Source organism: Neomonachus schauinslandi, chromosome 6, assembly GCF_002201575.2.
Source record: "Neomonachus schauinslandi chromosome 6, ASM220157v2, whole genome shotgun sequence".
NCBI classification, from domain to species: Eukaryota; Metazoa; Chordata; class Mammalia; order Carnivora; family Phocidae; genus Neomonachus; species Neomonachus schauinslandi.
Genome location: NC_058408.1, coordinates 1,589,651 through 1,605,257, shown reverse-complemented (window position 1 = coordinate 1,605,257; position 15,607 = coordinate 1,589,651). Strand labels below are relative to the sequence as shown.

At 45.8% G+C, this 15,607-nt stretch overlaps 1 protein-coding gene across 3 annotated transcripts in view; it reads left to right on the top strand.

Moving 5' to 3' along the window:
• GON4L (gon-4 like) overlaps positions 1 to 15,607 on the top strand; it is a 63,094-nt gene that overhangs the window by 30,142 nt on the left and 17,345 nt on the right. For all 3 annotated transcript variants that reach the window (XM_021682125.2, XM_044915860.1, XM_044915861.1), the window contains 6 exons: positions 1,091 to 1,283; positions 6,417 to 6,518; positions 11,394 to 11,434; positions 12,024 to 12,127; positions 14,486 to 14,684; positions 15,166 to 15,252. In XM_021682125.2, the coding sequence (XP_021537800.1) occupies positions 1,091 to 1,283; positions 6,417 to 6,518; positions 11,394 to 11,434; positions 12,024 to 12,127; positions 14,486 to 14,684; positions 15,166 to 15,252 (726 nt within the window). The remainder of the gene's footprint in view (positions 1 to 1,090; positions 1,284 to 6,416; positions 6,519 to 11,393; positions 11,435 to 12,023; positions 12,128 to 14,485; positions 14,685 to 15,165; positions 15,253 to 15,607) is intronic.

The window sequence follows — 15,607 nt, the reverse complement described above, 5'->3', positions numbered from 1 at the left end:
GGAGGAACGGGCCTTGTATCCATAATGTATAATGAGCTCTTAGAACCCAACAATGAAAAGGCAACCCAATTCAGAAATGAGCAAAGGCTATGAATAGATCGTTCTCTGAAGAAGACATACACATGGCCATGAAGCACATGAAAAGATGCTCAACATCATTAGTCATTAGGAAATTGCAAACGAGGAGTACAAGACACCACTTCCCATCCACCAGGCTGTAATAGAAAGGATGGACAGTAACGGGTATTGTCAGGGATGTGGAGGAGTGTAGAACCCTCACACGCTGCTGGGGGGAACGTGAAATGTGCAGCCACTTGGGAAGATGGTTCAGTGGGTCCTCAGAAAGTTAAACATAGTTACTGTGTGGCTCCAGGAGAACTGAAAACATATATCCAAGTAAAAACAAGTACACAAATGTTCTTGTTGGCATTACTCATAATAAACTTTCCCGAAGTGGAAACAACACGTTTCCCTCAGCTAATAAATGGACACACCGAGGTGTAGATGGGGTATCGTTAACGCAGTGAGAAGGAATGAGGCACTGACGCACGCCACACGTGGATGAACTCTGAAAACGTCATGCTAAGTAAATAGCCAGAGATAAAAGGCCACATACTGTAGGATTCCACATATGTATCATGTCCAGCCTAAGCAAATCCGCAGACACAAAGTAGATGAGTGGTTGTCAGGGACAGGGGGCAGGGGAGAATGGGGAACGCCTACCAATAGGATTGGGGTTTCTGTTAGGGGTGCAGAAAATGTTCTGGGGTTAGATACTGGTGATGGCCCCACAGTTCTGTGAATACAGTAAAATGCACTCAGTTACACACTTCTAAAGGATGAATATTATGGTTTGTAAATTGTATCTTAGTAAAGCCGCTATAAATGTTTCTGAAATGTTGGTTTTAAAACTGACGTCATTGTCCTTAAAGTTTCTCAAAGAATAAGAAACCCAAGTTGTGTGGGGAAGAGACCTTGTGATTTAAGGCAGGAAGAGAAGGGTGCAGGTCCGAGGAGGTCTGAGGAGGTCTGGAGGGTCGGGGGGTACCAGGCGCTGAGTGACTCGTGTTATCCCTTCTCTGTCGGCAAGCCCATGGATGACAGCCTCATTGCCTTCCGCACCCGCTCCAAGATGCCCCTGAAGGACATCCCCCTGGGGCAGCTAGAGGCGGCGCTCCGGGCTCCGGACATCACCCCAGACATGTATGACCCCAATACGGCGGACGACGAGGACTGGAAGGTGTGGCTGGGGGGGCTCATGAACGATGATGTGGGAAACGAGGGTAAGTGGGGTCCTTGGCATTTTCTCCCTACTCTGTCCGTTATCTGCTAAAATTTTCATTGGTTAGAAGTTTAAAGGAAGGGGTGTTTTTGGTTAACTGAAATTAATTGTATGTCACTCAGAATTTACTGTCAGTCAGTAGTTAAGGCCCCCTTTTTGGGGGAAGAATCTTTGAGGACAGTTGGCACGTGTTATACTGGCTTCCGGCGTGTGAGCCCTGGCACTGCCCGTGGGGCTGCGTGCTCCCACAGGCGCAGCTGCTTGGGCACGTCGCTGAGGCGGTACCACCGCCTCTCCTCACGGGCTGCTGGGTACGACCTCTGGGGAAATCTTTGGAGTGCGAAGAACCGTCCCCTGAACCGTACATGCAGAAATAATTTTATATATGATTTCATGGGAGTGCAGTAACTCACTGGAAGACTTGTGTTGGTGAAGGGTCGTCATGACACACGTGGAAGAGCCTTAGCTGCCACCGTGCTGAACAAAAGCCGTGCGAAGTGGACTTCGGGGAGGGCAGGAGCACCTGCCGTAACAGGGCCTCCTTCCATCTCTAGAGCCGGCGACTCTGCTCCTTTTTGTCACTCGGTTCCAGTCTCCGCCCTGTTTTTTTTCCTGTCGTCATAAGCACACCGTTTATGTCCTGCTTTGTCTCCACATCAGAAGGACTCTGTGCTGTAGGCTCCACTTTGAAAAATCCAGAGGAACAGCTCAGATTGGCTTGGTTTGGTCACAGGCCCCCTGTCTTGGTGCTGCATGGTGTTATCGGGAGACTCTGTCGGCGTGGGGTCCTGTGATTGGCAGCACCCAGGGGAACAGTGCAGTTGGAGTAGGCAGTTACCCAGAAGCCACGGTAATATTTCCAGAAACGGGGAAGGAGCTTTGCTCAGACAGAAGCAGAGTGGACTACTCCCTACTGCAACCCTTATGGTTTTAGACTGTAGCTAAAACTCACTACGTTAATCTAGTGAAAGAAACCTATGAAAGTTGTCTTTGGGGGATCTTGTGTGTATTATAATGGAAATCAGGCATGATTGCTCATTTTGTGCCATAAACTTCTGTAGATTCACAAGACGTAAGAGATTGTCTTAGTTTATAGTGACTCCAGATGATGTTACATTCTTTTGATGGAATCGGGGAAATTTTGTTCCTGTTGTTTCTTTTTGACTTTTCAGTGGAGAGTGAACCAGAATATTCTTCTTAGCTGTGTTTTGGAAGACTCACACTTTAAAAAAAAAATCTAATTACATACAAGCAGAGCACATCTTTATTCTTTTCCCTATCTTCTAAGAACAGCTACGTAAGATTTGTGTGTTGAAAAGAGTAATGCTTTAAGATATTTAAGAGAAGGTATAGTTTCGATGGAAATAGACTGAATAAATATTTGTGCAGGTCAGGCTAGGAGTAAGTCAGCATAAGTGAATGAAAGAGAGTAAGTCCTTGAATATACCTTTGGAGCTATTCATTATATGATCCGTGGCTCGTCAAGTGTTTGTTACTCTCCTTTTATGAGACATTGTGCTAAGATCATGAGAGATAAAGGAGCATAATCATTATGTCAGACATTAAAACACCCGTGAATGCTGCCCGGTCCATTGTTAGATGCACAATACATTTCATATGAATGGAGTTGATATAAACTTAGATATGCCATAAAAGTGGCATAAATGCTGTTCCAAGGTTTTCTAAAAGGGAGATAGCATTCTTGTTTAGGATGGCTCAGAGACAGCTCCATGAAAGAGGTGGAAACTGAGCTGGGCCTTTGAAGGGTGTTTGACAGCAGTGCTGGTGAGGAGAGGAGGTGATAGGAGAGCACATGTCCTCCGAGGAGTCTTCTAGTCTCTGCATTGTAACTGCGGGAACAATGCCGGCTTGGCGGGAAGAAATCAAATACTGTGTGAAGAAAACTATGAACCCCCCTCCCCGTGATGACAGTTTCATGATCGAGAGGGATCACAGATTTTTTTCATGGATTTTTTTTTTTTCGGGATTTATACCTCTCTTGTTGTTTGTTTATTGACATTACCTTTCTCTACCAACCCACCCCAGGTTCCATGACACCAAGGCTCAGAGTCTCTGCAGAAGGGCAAGAACAGGGACAAATGTAGTTCTATCCATTTCATAGAAATCTCCGAGAATTTTGTCACATTGCCCCATGTTGCAGAATCTGTTTGTTAATGCTGCTAGGATTTGAGCCCAGTTTAATGTTCTAGGAAGGTGTCCATTGAAGGAAGGCTCAGGGATAGAAGCATTTGTTAAATGGATATGACTCTTCCTCTTGTTGTCTTTAGGCCTAAGCTAAGATACAATATGGACAGGAACTAAGGCAGGTCCTATGGCTTTATCCGTGGTGGCAGCTCATGCCCTGATTTCCCGGATTTCCATCAGCGTGGCTGGAGGAGCTGAGGTGGTGGCTGTTGAGGAGGGAAGGCCAGGCAGGGCCTCGGGTGTCAGGAGTTTGGGAGCCCAAGGCTGTGCCACTCCTGGTTTCATCCCTAGAACCTGAATCAGAGTCAAGGAGTGTGATGGTGTGCGTGCGGCTTGTGTTAGTTAACGATACAGATTCCAGGCCTCACCTGTCACTGAGGCAGAATCTTCAGTGGGTATGGCCTAGGGATGTAATTCTTTTTTTTTTTGAAAGATTTTATTTATTTATTTGAGAGAGAGAGAGAGAATGAGAGAGAGAGCACATGAGAAGAGGGAGGGTCAGAGGGAGAAGCAGACTCCCTGCCGAGCAGGGAGCCCGATGCGGGACCTGATCCAGGGACTCCAGGATCATGACCTGAGCCGAAGGCAGCCGCTCAACCAACTGAGCCACTCAGGCGCCCTAGGGATGTAATTCTTATGCATCCTAAATATTGGAAACTGCTGGTCTGGGAGGCATGAGCGTGTATGATCAGGGTGGACTGAGAAAGTGGAATAATGGGTAGTGGGGAGGGTGACAGTCCTCTTTAAAACTCTGTATTGTTGTTGTTTACATGTTCGGACAGATTAATAAAAGAGAACACAAAGCCAGTGAGTAGGGAAGGTGTGGACCTTCCGATCTACCGGCTTAACTTCCTGAGTGCCGACAGACAGGGAATGGTGCTAGACAGAGATCCCAGAGCCACACGCCAGCCGCATGCTAGTCTCTTTGTAGCATCACGTGGCTATTCTCGCATGTTCCTCCTACCATCTGATCTGCACAGTATTAAAAATGAGAATCTCATTTGCCAAAAATAATTGAGAGGCTTCACTGTAGGCGCACAGCAAACTGAGATCAGCTGGGTGGATGCTGACCTTGTTAATCGGTCAAGAGTAAGAGGACAGATTCCACCACCAAGGAGTTCAAAGCTAAGAACTCAGAAGAAACCTTTCTGAATGACTTTCTAACGTGTGCGGCAAATGGGTGCTCCGAGAATAAGGGCAAGCCCACTTGTGTGGCGTGGGCAGAAGCTGCCCTGTTGCGGTTCTTGCACACGAACAGGTGGGGCTCCAAACCCGTGCACGCGTCCCATGGGTTGGAGTTCTTCCTGGAGTGTTCGTCCTTCGGCGTGTTTGTACAGAGCCTGCCCTGAAGACACTGACGTTGAAAGTACTGTCGAGATGGGGAGGACAGGATTCCATTCATAAGGGTTTGAAGAATTTTTATCAGAAACTTAAATGCACAAATGGATGAAAAAGACTGACATTTAAATAGCTACATTATTAATAATGTAAATTAATATATTATAACCTGGGTATAAATGTGGAGTGAAAAACATCAGGTTAGATTGGGGCTAATCAGTACAGATTTCCCAGTGATTATGAATCAGAATTGTGTGTATATATTTTTATTTTTAATGAAGGATACTCATGTATTACAAAAAATGAAAATATTATGGAAGGGTACAGAGAGGAAAATATTCATCTTAATGCTTTGTAGTTATTTTCTGTATATTCAGTCAAGTACATATTCACGTCAATAATTTTTTTCCATGAAAGGAATCATACTGTACGTATTGTTCTGCATCTGCAACTTGCTTCTTTCACTTAACAATAGAATTCAGACAATTTTCCACTGTAACACATAGAGACTACCTCTCCCATTTAATGGCTACATAGTAGTAAGGAATTTAGTTATTTCCATGTGGCAGAATTTTTTTTTTTTTTAAGATTTTTATTTATTTGAGAGAGTGAGAGAGCGAGCACAGGCAGAGGGAGAGGCAGAGGGAGAAGCAGACTCCCCGCCAAGCGAGGCGCCTGATGCGTGGCTCGATCCCAGGACCCTGGGATCATGACCCGAGTCGAAGGCAGACACCTAACTGGCTGAGCCACCCAGATGTCCCTGTTTTTTGTTCTAATTCAGCTCCTCGGTTGTACTAGCCCCATTCCAAGTTCTCAGGTGCCACCTGTTGCCAGGAGCTGCCATGACCATGCCAGGCACACGCAGGATATTTCCATCAGCACGGCATGTTCTCCAGACAGCACTTACCTAAAGTTGTGCTGAAACTTGATAATATAAATCACCTGGTAATGTAACAGCCCTGTCGTTCAGTGACTCCTTCACAGTCTTTCTCTAGGAATCATAGCACTGACATTAGAGAAACACCCGATTCTTCTGTGCCCTAACATAACAAATGTTTATTCTTTTTGTATATTTCTAGTTATTTCTGAGTCTTGTAGGGCTATAACTTCTCATACTGAGGATTATTATGTGTGTTTCTGTTGTGTTGTACTTGGTTCCGCACATTCCCGTTTTACACGTATGTACCGTTCTGTCCTGAGGCGTCAGAGGTAGAGTCACTCCCTAGTCGCTGGGAATTAGGGTCATCTTCTTTCACCATTAGTGCCTTTGTGTACCTAGTTTTACAAGAGTGTTACTTTCATGAGGTGCACTAGTGGGATTACTGAGATAAATTATGTGTTCAGTTTTCTGGCTTTTGCTGCAGTTTGGCAGATTTAAGTCTTTTTTGAAGGAAGGAAAGAACTTGGCTTACTGGAGAGACTAGGTGGGATGTGTCAGCTATGGGAAATGAGCTGTGCAACACACTCGGGAGAAAAAGAAGGTATTTAAAAACTTTATTGGAACAGATTCTTAGGGTGCTGAAAATTTTCATTTTCATCAGTGATAGGAGTTCAGAGTGGGGAATAAGTGTCTGAAGTATTTTTTTCCTAGATGAGGCCGATGACGATGACGATCCAGAATATAACTTCCTGGAAGACCTCGATGAACCCGACACAGAGGATTTCCGCACTGACCGGGCCGTGAGGATCACCAGTGAGTCTGTTTACTAGGAGTCCGGCTCTTCACTGCTCCGCAGCTGCCTTTGTTTACTTTGTAGATTTTGGAGGGTGGAGTTTGCAGCCCATTCAAGTTGAGACATTTAAGCTTGTACCCATTTATTTCTGTAACTCTTTAAATTTACGTATGTATTTAGGAAGCCTGTGAGTCATTCACTTACACATCCCACAGTTCTGCCCTGAGTCCAGTATCTGGTGGGGGTCGTACCTACGATACCAAAATAAATAAGGCATGGCCTGCACCCCGTAGGACCTCAGCTCAAGTAGGGGATACAAACATGCCAAGTTACAATACAAAGTGATAGGTGCTATAATGGCTTGTATGTAAGGTTCCCAGTGGCCTAAAAGAGGGTGTAGTCTCCTAGTGGATGGTGCACAGTAGGGTAGGTAGGCTGGGGAAGGACTCACATGATGAGATGTTTTATCTCAGTTTTGAAGGAGGAATAAGAAATTTTGGGTGAGGGGCACCTGGCTGGCTCAGTGGTAGACTGTGCGACTCTTGATCTTGGGGTTGCGAGTTCGAGCCCCACGTTGGGTGTAGAGATTACTTAAAAATAAAATCTTTGAAAAAGAAAGAAATTCTGAGTAAATGGAGACGGGTGGATATTGCAAATAGGTAGAAGAGTACCCACCGACCACGGACGTGTGGAGGAACAGTATTGCGCTTGGAAAATGGTGAGTTGCTTGGTTATGGAGTTGTGAGTGTGCGGGGGTAGAAAAGGTAAGCAGTGTTCAGATCCTGGAGAACCGTGAATTTGGGTTTTGATCTGTCAAAAGGAGAGCTTAGAGATTTTGACAGGAAATCAGTAGGAACTGATGTGGATTTTAGAAATACTACTTTGATTTAACACCAAGTTAATGTATTAATTTGATGGGTGAAGAGAGCAAGATTGGAGGCATGGAAAACAGTTCAATGACTTGACTTGGCTCGAGTTATTTGTTTAAAGAATTACTTCATTGGCTATGTTGCCAAAGATAGAAACATATATTTCAGAAAGTATTGATTTTTTATTTTTTAAAGATTTTATTTATCCATCTGAGACAGAGAGAGAGCACGTGCATGAGCAGGGGAGAGGGGCAGAGGGAGAGGGACAAGCAGAGCAGGGAACCTGATGCAGGACTCGATCCCAGGACCCTGAGATCATGACCTGAGCTGAAGGTAGATGCTTGACATACTGAGCCACCCAGGTGCCCCAGAAAGTATTGATTCTTATTGAGTGTGTGTGTGACCCTGACCTGGACTAGCATACACAACATGGTGAAGGTGGGATGTTGGCTCTTGACCGGGTTATGGAGAAAGCTTTATGAGCATCCAGACACACTTATTATTACCTGCCTAAATAATGCAGCTATCTGTGCAGAGAGAATTATGGAAACATGATCCTTTAGGACTTTCGTTCCAGTTGCTTTATTTCCTCTTTGATCTTGTTTTTGGGATTAGAATGCCATTTCCTTTGTGAAGATCTTCCCTTATTTGCTATGTTAGGACAATTAAGGTTAGAGTAAGTGTTGAAAGGAATCAAAGTGTAGGATGAAAAGGCTTGAGGTGTGGACTGTGGAGGGTCTAGGAAGGTATGAGAAAAACCAAGGAAGTCTAGTCAGAAACCAAGGGAAGATTCTTTGAAGGAGCATCTGGTCCACCGATGCTGGTAATCAGGGGTCTCTGCTGGAAGCGGGAGGTAGATTTCGTTTGGGCTTGGCTCCTGGCCTGGAGTACGGAGTGCACTTGCCTTCCTTGTCTGTCTGTCTGTCTCTTTCTCCATGTTACAGATCGTTTCTCAGGAAGACCCTCCCCAGTTAGCATGGTTCTTGCTTTGCACTCCACACCGGTTGATGTGCTCCTTCTAGTGCTTGCCTCTCTCCTGGTTGCGTGGGCCCTGTCCGTCTTCTCCCCTGGCCTGTGAGTTTCTTGGGGAGTTGGTGCTGTTTGCGGTCCTAGGCCTGGATTTGGCCAAATAGTGACCTTTTCTGGGGTGCCTGAATGAAGGGCCATCCTTTCTTGTCATAGGGTTCTGTGATCATACGTAAAAACTGGGATGGAATTCCAGTTTTGTTCCTACCCCTTGTCCTCTTGTGTCTGATGTTATCATATTATCCCTATGGGAGGACTTTTCCTTACGTGGATGACAAAAATTTAAAAATAAAAATAAGCATAGAAACTCAGAGTTTGGAAGGCTTCCTGTGGCCATGTATTTTCCTCCCACTTGAGTTTGTCTGTAGCTTCTCTGTGTCTGGGTGACCCCCAGTGCTCATCAGTCCTGAAGATGGCATGTCCCCATTTTGAGCACCTCCTCAACCAACATTTTCCTTACTGAACCTCCGTATACCTGTTACATTCCTATTTGTCCTTTGTTGCTAGAAAATGTAATTTACTCCCAAGCTTGCATAGTAAAAGATGTTCCTTTTCCTACGTTTTTTCTTTGCCGTGCCAAATATACTAAGTTTCTTCAGTTCTCCAAATGCAGTAGTCCCCAGACCTCGCATTATCCCAGCCACCGTTCTCTGGATTCTGGCCTTTATTTTTTTACTTAAATTTTTTTTAGTAGGCTCCATGCCCAGTGTGGAACCCAGTGTAGGGCTTGAATTCACGACCCTGAGATTAAGACTTGAGCTGATATCAGGAGTCGGTCACCTAACCTACTGAGCCACCCAGGAGCCCCTGGCCTTTATTTTTTTTATAAGCTTTTCTCTCCTTATATTTTTTAATGGAACTTCTAAAATTCATAGAAAAGTTGAAAGCATTGTACACTGAACACCCACATACCCACCACCTAGTTTCTGTAAGTAACTTTTAATATATTTGCTTTGTCATGCAGCTGTTCATCCATCTCTCTGTCCATCTGTGAATCTGTGTGGGTTTTTCTCATGCATTTCAGAGTAGGTTGTAGATAGCAGCATACTTCACTCCTGAACATTTTAGCCTAAGCATATCATTCATTCGGGCTCAGTGTTTATCTATAATTTCTCTTTTTAGGTAAATTTATGCACAATGTATTGCACACATTTTTTTTTTTTAAAGATTTTATTTATTTATTTGAGAGAGTGAGAATGAGAGAGAGAGAGAGAGCACATGAGAGGGGGGAGGGTCAGAGGGAGAAGCAGACTCCCTGATGAGCAGGGAGCCTGACGCAGGGCTCGATCCCGGGACTCCAGGATCATGACCTGAGCCGAAGGCGGTCGCTTAACCAACTGAGCCACCCAGGCGCCCCTATTGCACACATTTTTAGTGTACCATTCAGTGAATTCTGATGTGCTTCCACCTGTGTAACCAAACCCGTATGGGAATATGGAACTGTCACCCCAGAAAGCTCCCTCAGGCCCCTTCTGAATCATTCCCCTCACCATCCTCCCTGAGGCAACCGCTGTTCTGGGTTTTTTTTTTTCTGTAACAGATTAGATTTGCCTGTATTAGAACTTCATGTAAATGGAATCATAAAGTGTGTGCTCTCTTGTATAAAGCTTCTTTCAGCATGAAGTTTTTGAGATTCATCTGTATTGACACGTATCACTGCTTTTTCCTCTTTTATTGCTGAGTGGAATTCCATTGTATAAACATACCAGTTTATCTTTTTTAAATCTATTCCCAGGTCTTGATGGAAACCTGGGTTTTTCTAATTTTTGCCTATCTTGAATGAAGCTGCTCTGAACTTCCTTGTGTAAACCTTTCCTGGACAAATGTTTCATTTCTCTTGGGTCAGCTGTCCAGGAGAGGAATCACTGGTCAGAGGGGAGATGTATGCTTAGTTTTACAAGAAATTGCCAGATTTTTTCCAAAGTGGATTTCTATTTTACCTTCTCATCAGAATTTCATTTGCTCCACATCTTCACCAGCATTTCGATTTTTAGCTTTTTAATGCCCTCGTAGGAAGGGCTTTTGCAGAAAAGATCACAGATATGTCTGGATCCTCTGGATGTGGTCTGAGACTCTATGCTGGTTCTGTGACAGGCTTGCTTTCATGGATACTTGTGCTGTTTTGGAGTAGCTGTGTCAGATTGAACTTGAGGTCAGCCAAAACATTCAGATCTTTTTCAGATTTTTTTGAGCCATTTCATGTTTTTGTGCACTTGAGAAACTGATTTTTAAAATTCCTAAATATAAGACTTTAAACTTGTCCCATTAAGTTTCATTCAATTAATTTGAGAAAACATGGAATTTTGAATCTGTCATCAATTGGTCTAGCAATCCCTTTCAACTTTATATGATTTACAGATTTGGTAAGTATGTTTTCTGGGTCTTCTAGGTCATTGATGGAGTTGCTTTGTAGTTCGGGTACAAAGACAGGGCCCTGGAGACTTCTCTTGTGACTCTGTTCAGTAGGCTAGGCCGGTAAACTATGAATTATCTTTATTGTGAAATCATCTGGCTCACATTTCCTGCATGTCTCCCCATTGGAACTTTACCTTCTAGAGAGTGAGACTGTTAGCTTTTTCTTTCTGTTTTTTTTGTTTTGTTTTGTTTCAGAAAAGGGGGTTGCTGGTGAAGGGGGCAGAGGGAGAGGAGAGAGAGAATCTTAAGCAGACTCCATGCCTAGTGCAAAGCCCAATGTGGGGCTCGATCTCACGACCCTGAGATCATGACCCAAGCCGAAATCAAGAGTCAGATACTTAACCGACTGAGCCACCCAGGTGCCCTGTGAGACTGTGAGCTCTGCCATGTGCCCCCCAAGCATCTAGAACAGGGCTTGAGGCATAGTTGGGAGTCAGTAAATGTGTTTGAATGAACAGATGACAGGTAGATGTGAGGGTTTTGTCAGATATCTTGCTGGAAACAAGATGCGGTGTCTCTGTGTAATTCCCGCCTGTGGGAACTGAGACCGACCTGGACCAACAATGCCGTTTGGCTTCTTTTCAGAGAAGGAGGTGAATGAGCTGATGGAGGAACTGTTTGAAACTGTGAGTAACGACGCGAAGTCGGGGCTCGGGACACTGGGCAGCTCCTCCAGCATGCTCTGTCCTCTGCTCCCAAGCCCATCCCTCCACAAGGCTGGTGTGGCCAAGCCACTTCACCTTTCAGCCCCCTTGGGAGTGGGTGTCGTGGGAGGGGAATTTGGCTCACTGATAACATTTTGATTGTCCATATGTAGGTTATTCTTAGCAAAATGTTCCTTGTAAACTTTGGATGGCCTCCCCAACCATCATTCCGTGCATCCGTAAAGATTGCAAATTAGTTTTTGGATTATTCTGGGCTCAGATAGTTACCTTTCTCATCAACTTGTCTCTTGAAAGATATTTCTGATCATTCTGAGCTATCTGTGCTCTGTCTGTACCATTGCAAGTGGCTGATTGAGAGACTTCGCTCCTGGCATAATAGCCGTGTGCAGGACTGCGGGTGCCCTGAAGTGAGGAAGGTCTTGAGGGAGCTCTTTCTGGGTGCCAGCATTGTTGGTGCCCTGTAGGCTGTAGTCTTCGCTTTCCCTTCTCACTGCTGGGGGCTTCCACACACCCCTTCCCCAGGATCACCCTCCTTCCCCTGTGCCCTCAGTTCCAAGATGAGATGGGACTCTCCAACGTGGAAGATGATGGCCCAGAGGAGGAGGATCGCGTGGCTGAACCCCGGCCTAGCTTCAACACCCCTCAAGCCCTGCGGTAGGCTAGCCAAGGACGCCGAGGTGCCAAGTGGAGGGAACGTGTGTGTCCAGACACCCCCGTTGACAGTTCCCCGTCGCCCAGTGCCCGCGGTCGCTGGTGGAGGGTCTCTGGGGATGAGTCTCCTCGTCATGGGGCAGTGCAGCGGTAGACCAGGCTGCGTCTGTTTGGGAAGGGAGAGAAAGCAGTAGCTGGTGTCCGTAGCAGCTTCTCCAGATGAGTGGTGCTGGAGAGGTGTGAGGACTCAGGGGCCAGCCACAGAGACCACCCCTTTCATAAGAGCCTGTGTGTCCCTTTGTTCTCCTTGTTGGCCATTAGCATCGGGTAAATGTTAGCCAAAGTTTGTCAGTCACCTTGGTGATGACTGAGCGGCCATGAAGCATCTCTGGTCTGAGGTAGAAGTACCGCCCTCTTCACACGAAGCTGGCACTTCTGTTCTCCACCCACAGAGTGGAGGCTTTAAGTTTTGTGGGATGGGTTTGCGTAATTCGTGTATATTTTAATGAACTGTTACCCATTCTGAACAGCAGCATACGTGCGTGGTGAGGTGACCGGCTAGCTAGCAGTCAGGGGGTGGAGCAGAGCAAAGCTGAGAGACCTGCAGCCTCTGTTAGTCCTGTGTTTTCACAGCCTGACCTAACCGGAGAGCTTGGGAGCCACCTGAAAGCCAGGCCTTCAGGGAACGTGCAATTTAGTAGAAAAGACAAGATACCCCACCATTGCATAACAGCCGGGAATATAGTTCATGGTCCATTATAATAAACACCATAATGTAACCACAACAGAATTTCGGGATCCCCCACCCCCATTTTATTTTGTTTTGGCTTTATTGAAGTATAATTGACAAGTTGTAAGACATCGAAAGTGATTTGATGCAGGTAAGCATTGTGAACGGGTCCCCACATCGAGTTAGTTAATAACACTGTGGCCTTACATACTTACTTTTTGGGGGGAAACATTTTCAGGATTTCTGAGTCTTTATTTGACCCACTTACTGCAAGCCATAGTTCATAGTTCATCTGATCTATAAACATATTTCGGTTCCACTAATCATCTCTGTGTATGAATTCTTTACATTTGGGGTTTATAGAACTACTTTAAAGTCCTGGTTGAAGATGAGCTGTCTCTGGCGCTCGCTCAGTTCATCTGCACGGGCTGCAGCTGCTTCCCATTCAGCTAAAATTGCAAACCTGGTTTAGTCTTTGACTAAATAAGATATGGGGAAAGTGAGCCATCTGTGTCCCTCTTACCAACCAATTAAGTAATATTTCATAAAACCAGGGGCAGGCTATTTGTGCTTTTTCGTCTACTTTTTCCGTGTGTTTTTCTGTTGTCCTGCTAGGAGCACAGATAATGGAGAGTTTTCTGTCCTCAGTAAACATTGTACAGAGGACTGTCCTTGTCTTTAGGTTTTTACCCTGTGCCTGCCTGCCCACACTCACAGTAAATACTGCAAAAGGACACATAGTCTTTATCTGTAGAGGCTGTAGAAAAGTTACCATTTAACCATCGTTACAGTATAGAGGATTTCATGAAATAGGATATCCTGCTGGCCATACCTGCTTGAGCTGGTCTCATCGTGATTGCATAGGGTATCAGCTCACCCTTAATCCCTTGAGTGTCCCGCTCTGCCCCAGGACTAGGCTGTGAGCTGGCTATGTGGATGCTTGCTTTGGCGCCAGCCAGTCTCTCTCTAGAGGCAGGGGTGGGTGGGCGGGTTAGACAGCTGAGAGGAGGGATGTGGGGGAGCTGCCAGAGGATGTATTCACGGTGGGAGCCAGCTTCTCACTGGCCTTCCCAGCTGTCCTGTGTTTCAGTGTATCCGCTTCTTGCTTCCTACTAGGTCTTTGACCTCTTAAGAAAGGAAGGCAGGACAGCCTAAGTGGATGGGAGTGGCAGGAGGGCAGAAGCTGGACCTGGGGTGGGGTCATGAGTGGATTAGGGAACAAATGCTGGACTTGGAGAAGATTCTGTATCACCTTTGGGTTCCAGGGTAATGTGGTGTCAGTAGGACCCAAGGATGATGAGTTCTTCCCGTTGGCTCTTTGACTACTTTGTTATCCAGGCGTTTCTCTGCTCCCAGAGTTTTGTTTAGTTTCTCCTTCATTTGTGTATTACTTATAAGACTGGTTGTAGAAGAATGGGGGGGACAGTGCAATTCAGAACTATCTCATTTGGATTTATGCGAACAACTTTGGGGAAAGATTTGGATAGGCTAGGAGTTTGTTGGCTAGAGTGGGATGTGGGGATTAGCAGAAGATGGAAGTGTTCAGACTCTTAGCCCACCGTCAGGAGGTGTCAGATGTGTTGCTAGCCTGGGGAAATGTCCAAATTCGGTTGTCTCCCTACCGGGGACAGGTTTGAGGAACCACTGGCCAACTTGCTGAATGAGCAGCACCGCACAGTGAAGGAGCAGCTTGAGCACCTGAAGATGAAGAAATCCTCAGGCAGACAGCAGCAGGAGGTGGAGAGGGTGAAGCCCCAGACCGAGAAGGTTCCTCAGACGCTCACTCTAGACCCAGCACAGAGGAGCCGCCTCCAGCAGCAGATGCAGCAGGTGAGCCTCGTCCTGGGCCGGACTCGGAGGCCAAGAGCTAGCAGTGGTCTGGAAATCAGAAACCGGTATCTTGATGCCCACTGAAAGCACAGGGCCACAAGATCTTCACATCACTGAGGGCGTTGAAAGGGCATCATGTTGGTATCCTTACGGGCAGGCAAGAATGCAGATGCCCGTAACGATCCTCATACTCCAAGGTTACACATTTCAGTCTTCCGTGAACCATTCTGAATTTAACAGCCTCACTTGCTGAAGTTCTAATTTCAGTCCCTCTGGTTTGAGGTTAAATTTCCTCTGGTTCTGTCATTTTGCTCAAGGGGAACAGATCTGAGAAATTCACACCAAGATATGGTGCCAATCTCGTAGTCTCTTTGGAAAGCAAAACGTGTGGTAACGTTGCAGACATCTTGCTAAGGTCTTCTGGGTCCCGGAAATGACAACACCGTAACGTGTCACCATGTTATTTTCTTTCCCTTCCCAGCATGTTCAGCTCTTGACGCAAATTCACCTTCTCGCCTCCTCCAACCCCAACCTCAATTCGGAGGCCAGTACCACCAGGATATTTCTTGTAAGGTTCCAAGTATCCTTCACTCTAAAGATGTTGGTATCCGTTCGCTTGGGGGGTCACTTCTCCTAGATGGTCACCCAACACCAGCTGCATTTACTCTCTGTCCTGGGTGTCCTGGCTGCCATCCCTACAGCTTCCTCCCTGTGCTGAGAGAGCATCAGCCTGTGACCCCATGCAGGACCAGAGTGCAGCCAGTTTCCTTAAGACATTCCTCTGACTTTTCTGTTGGGTCCTCTTCCTCATCTTTTTTTTTTTTTTTTAAGGATTTTATTTATTTATTTATTTATTTACTTATTTATTTGTGTGTGAGAGAGAGAGAGCACAAGCAGGGAGAGCGGCAGGCAGAGGGAGAAGC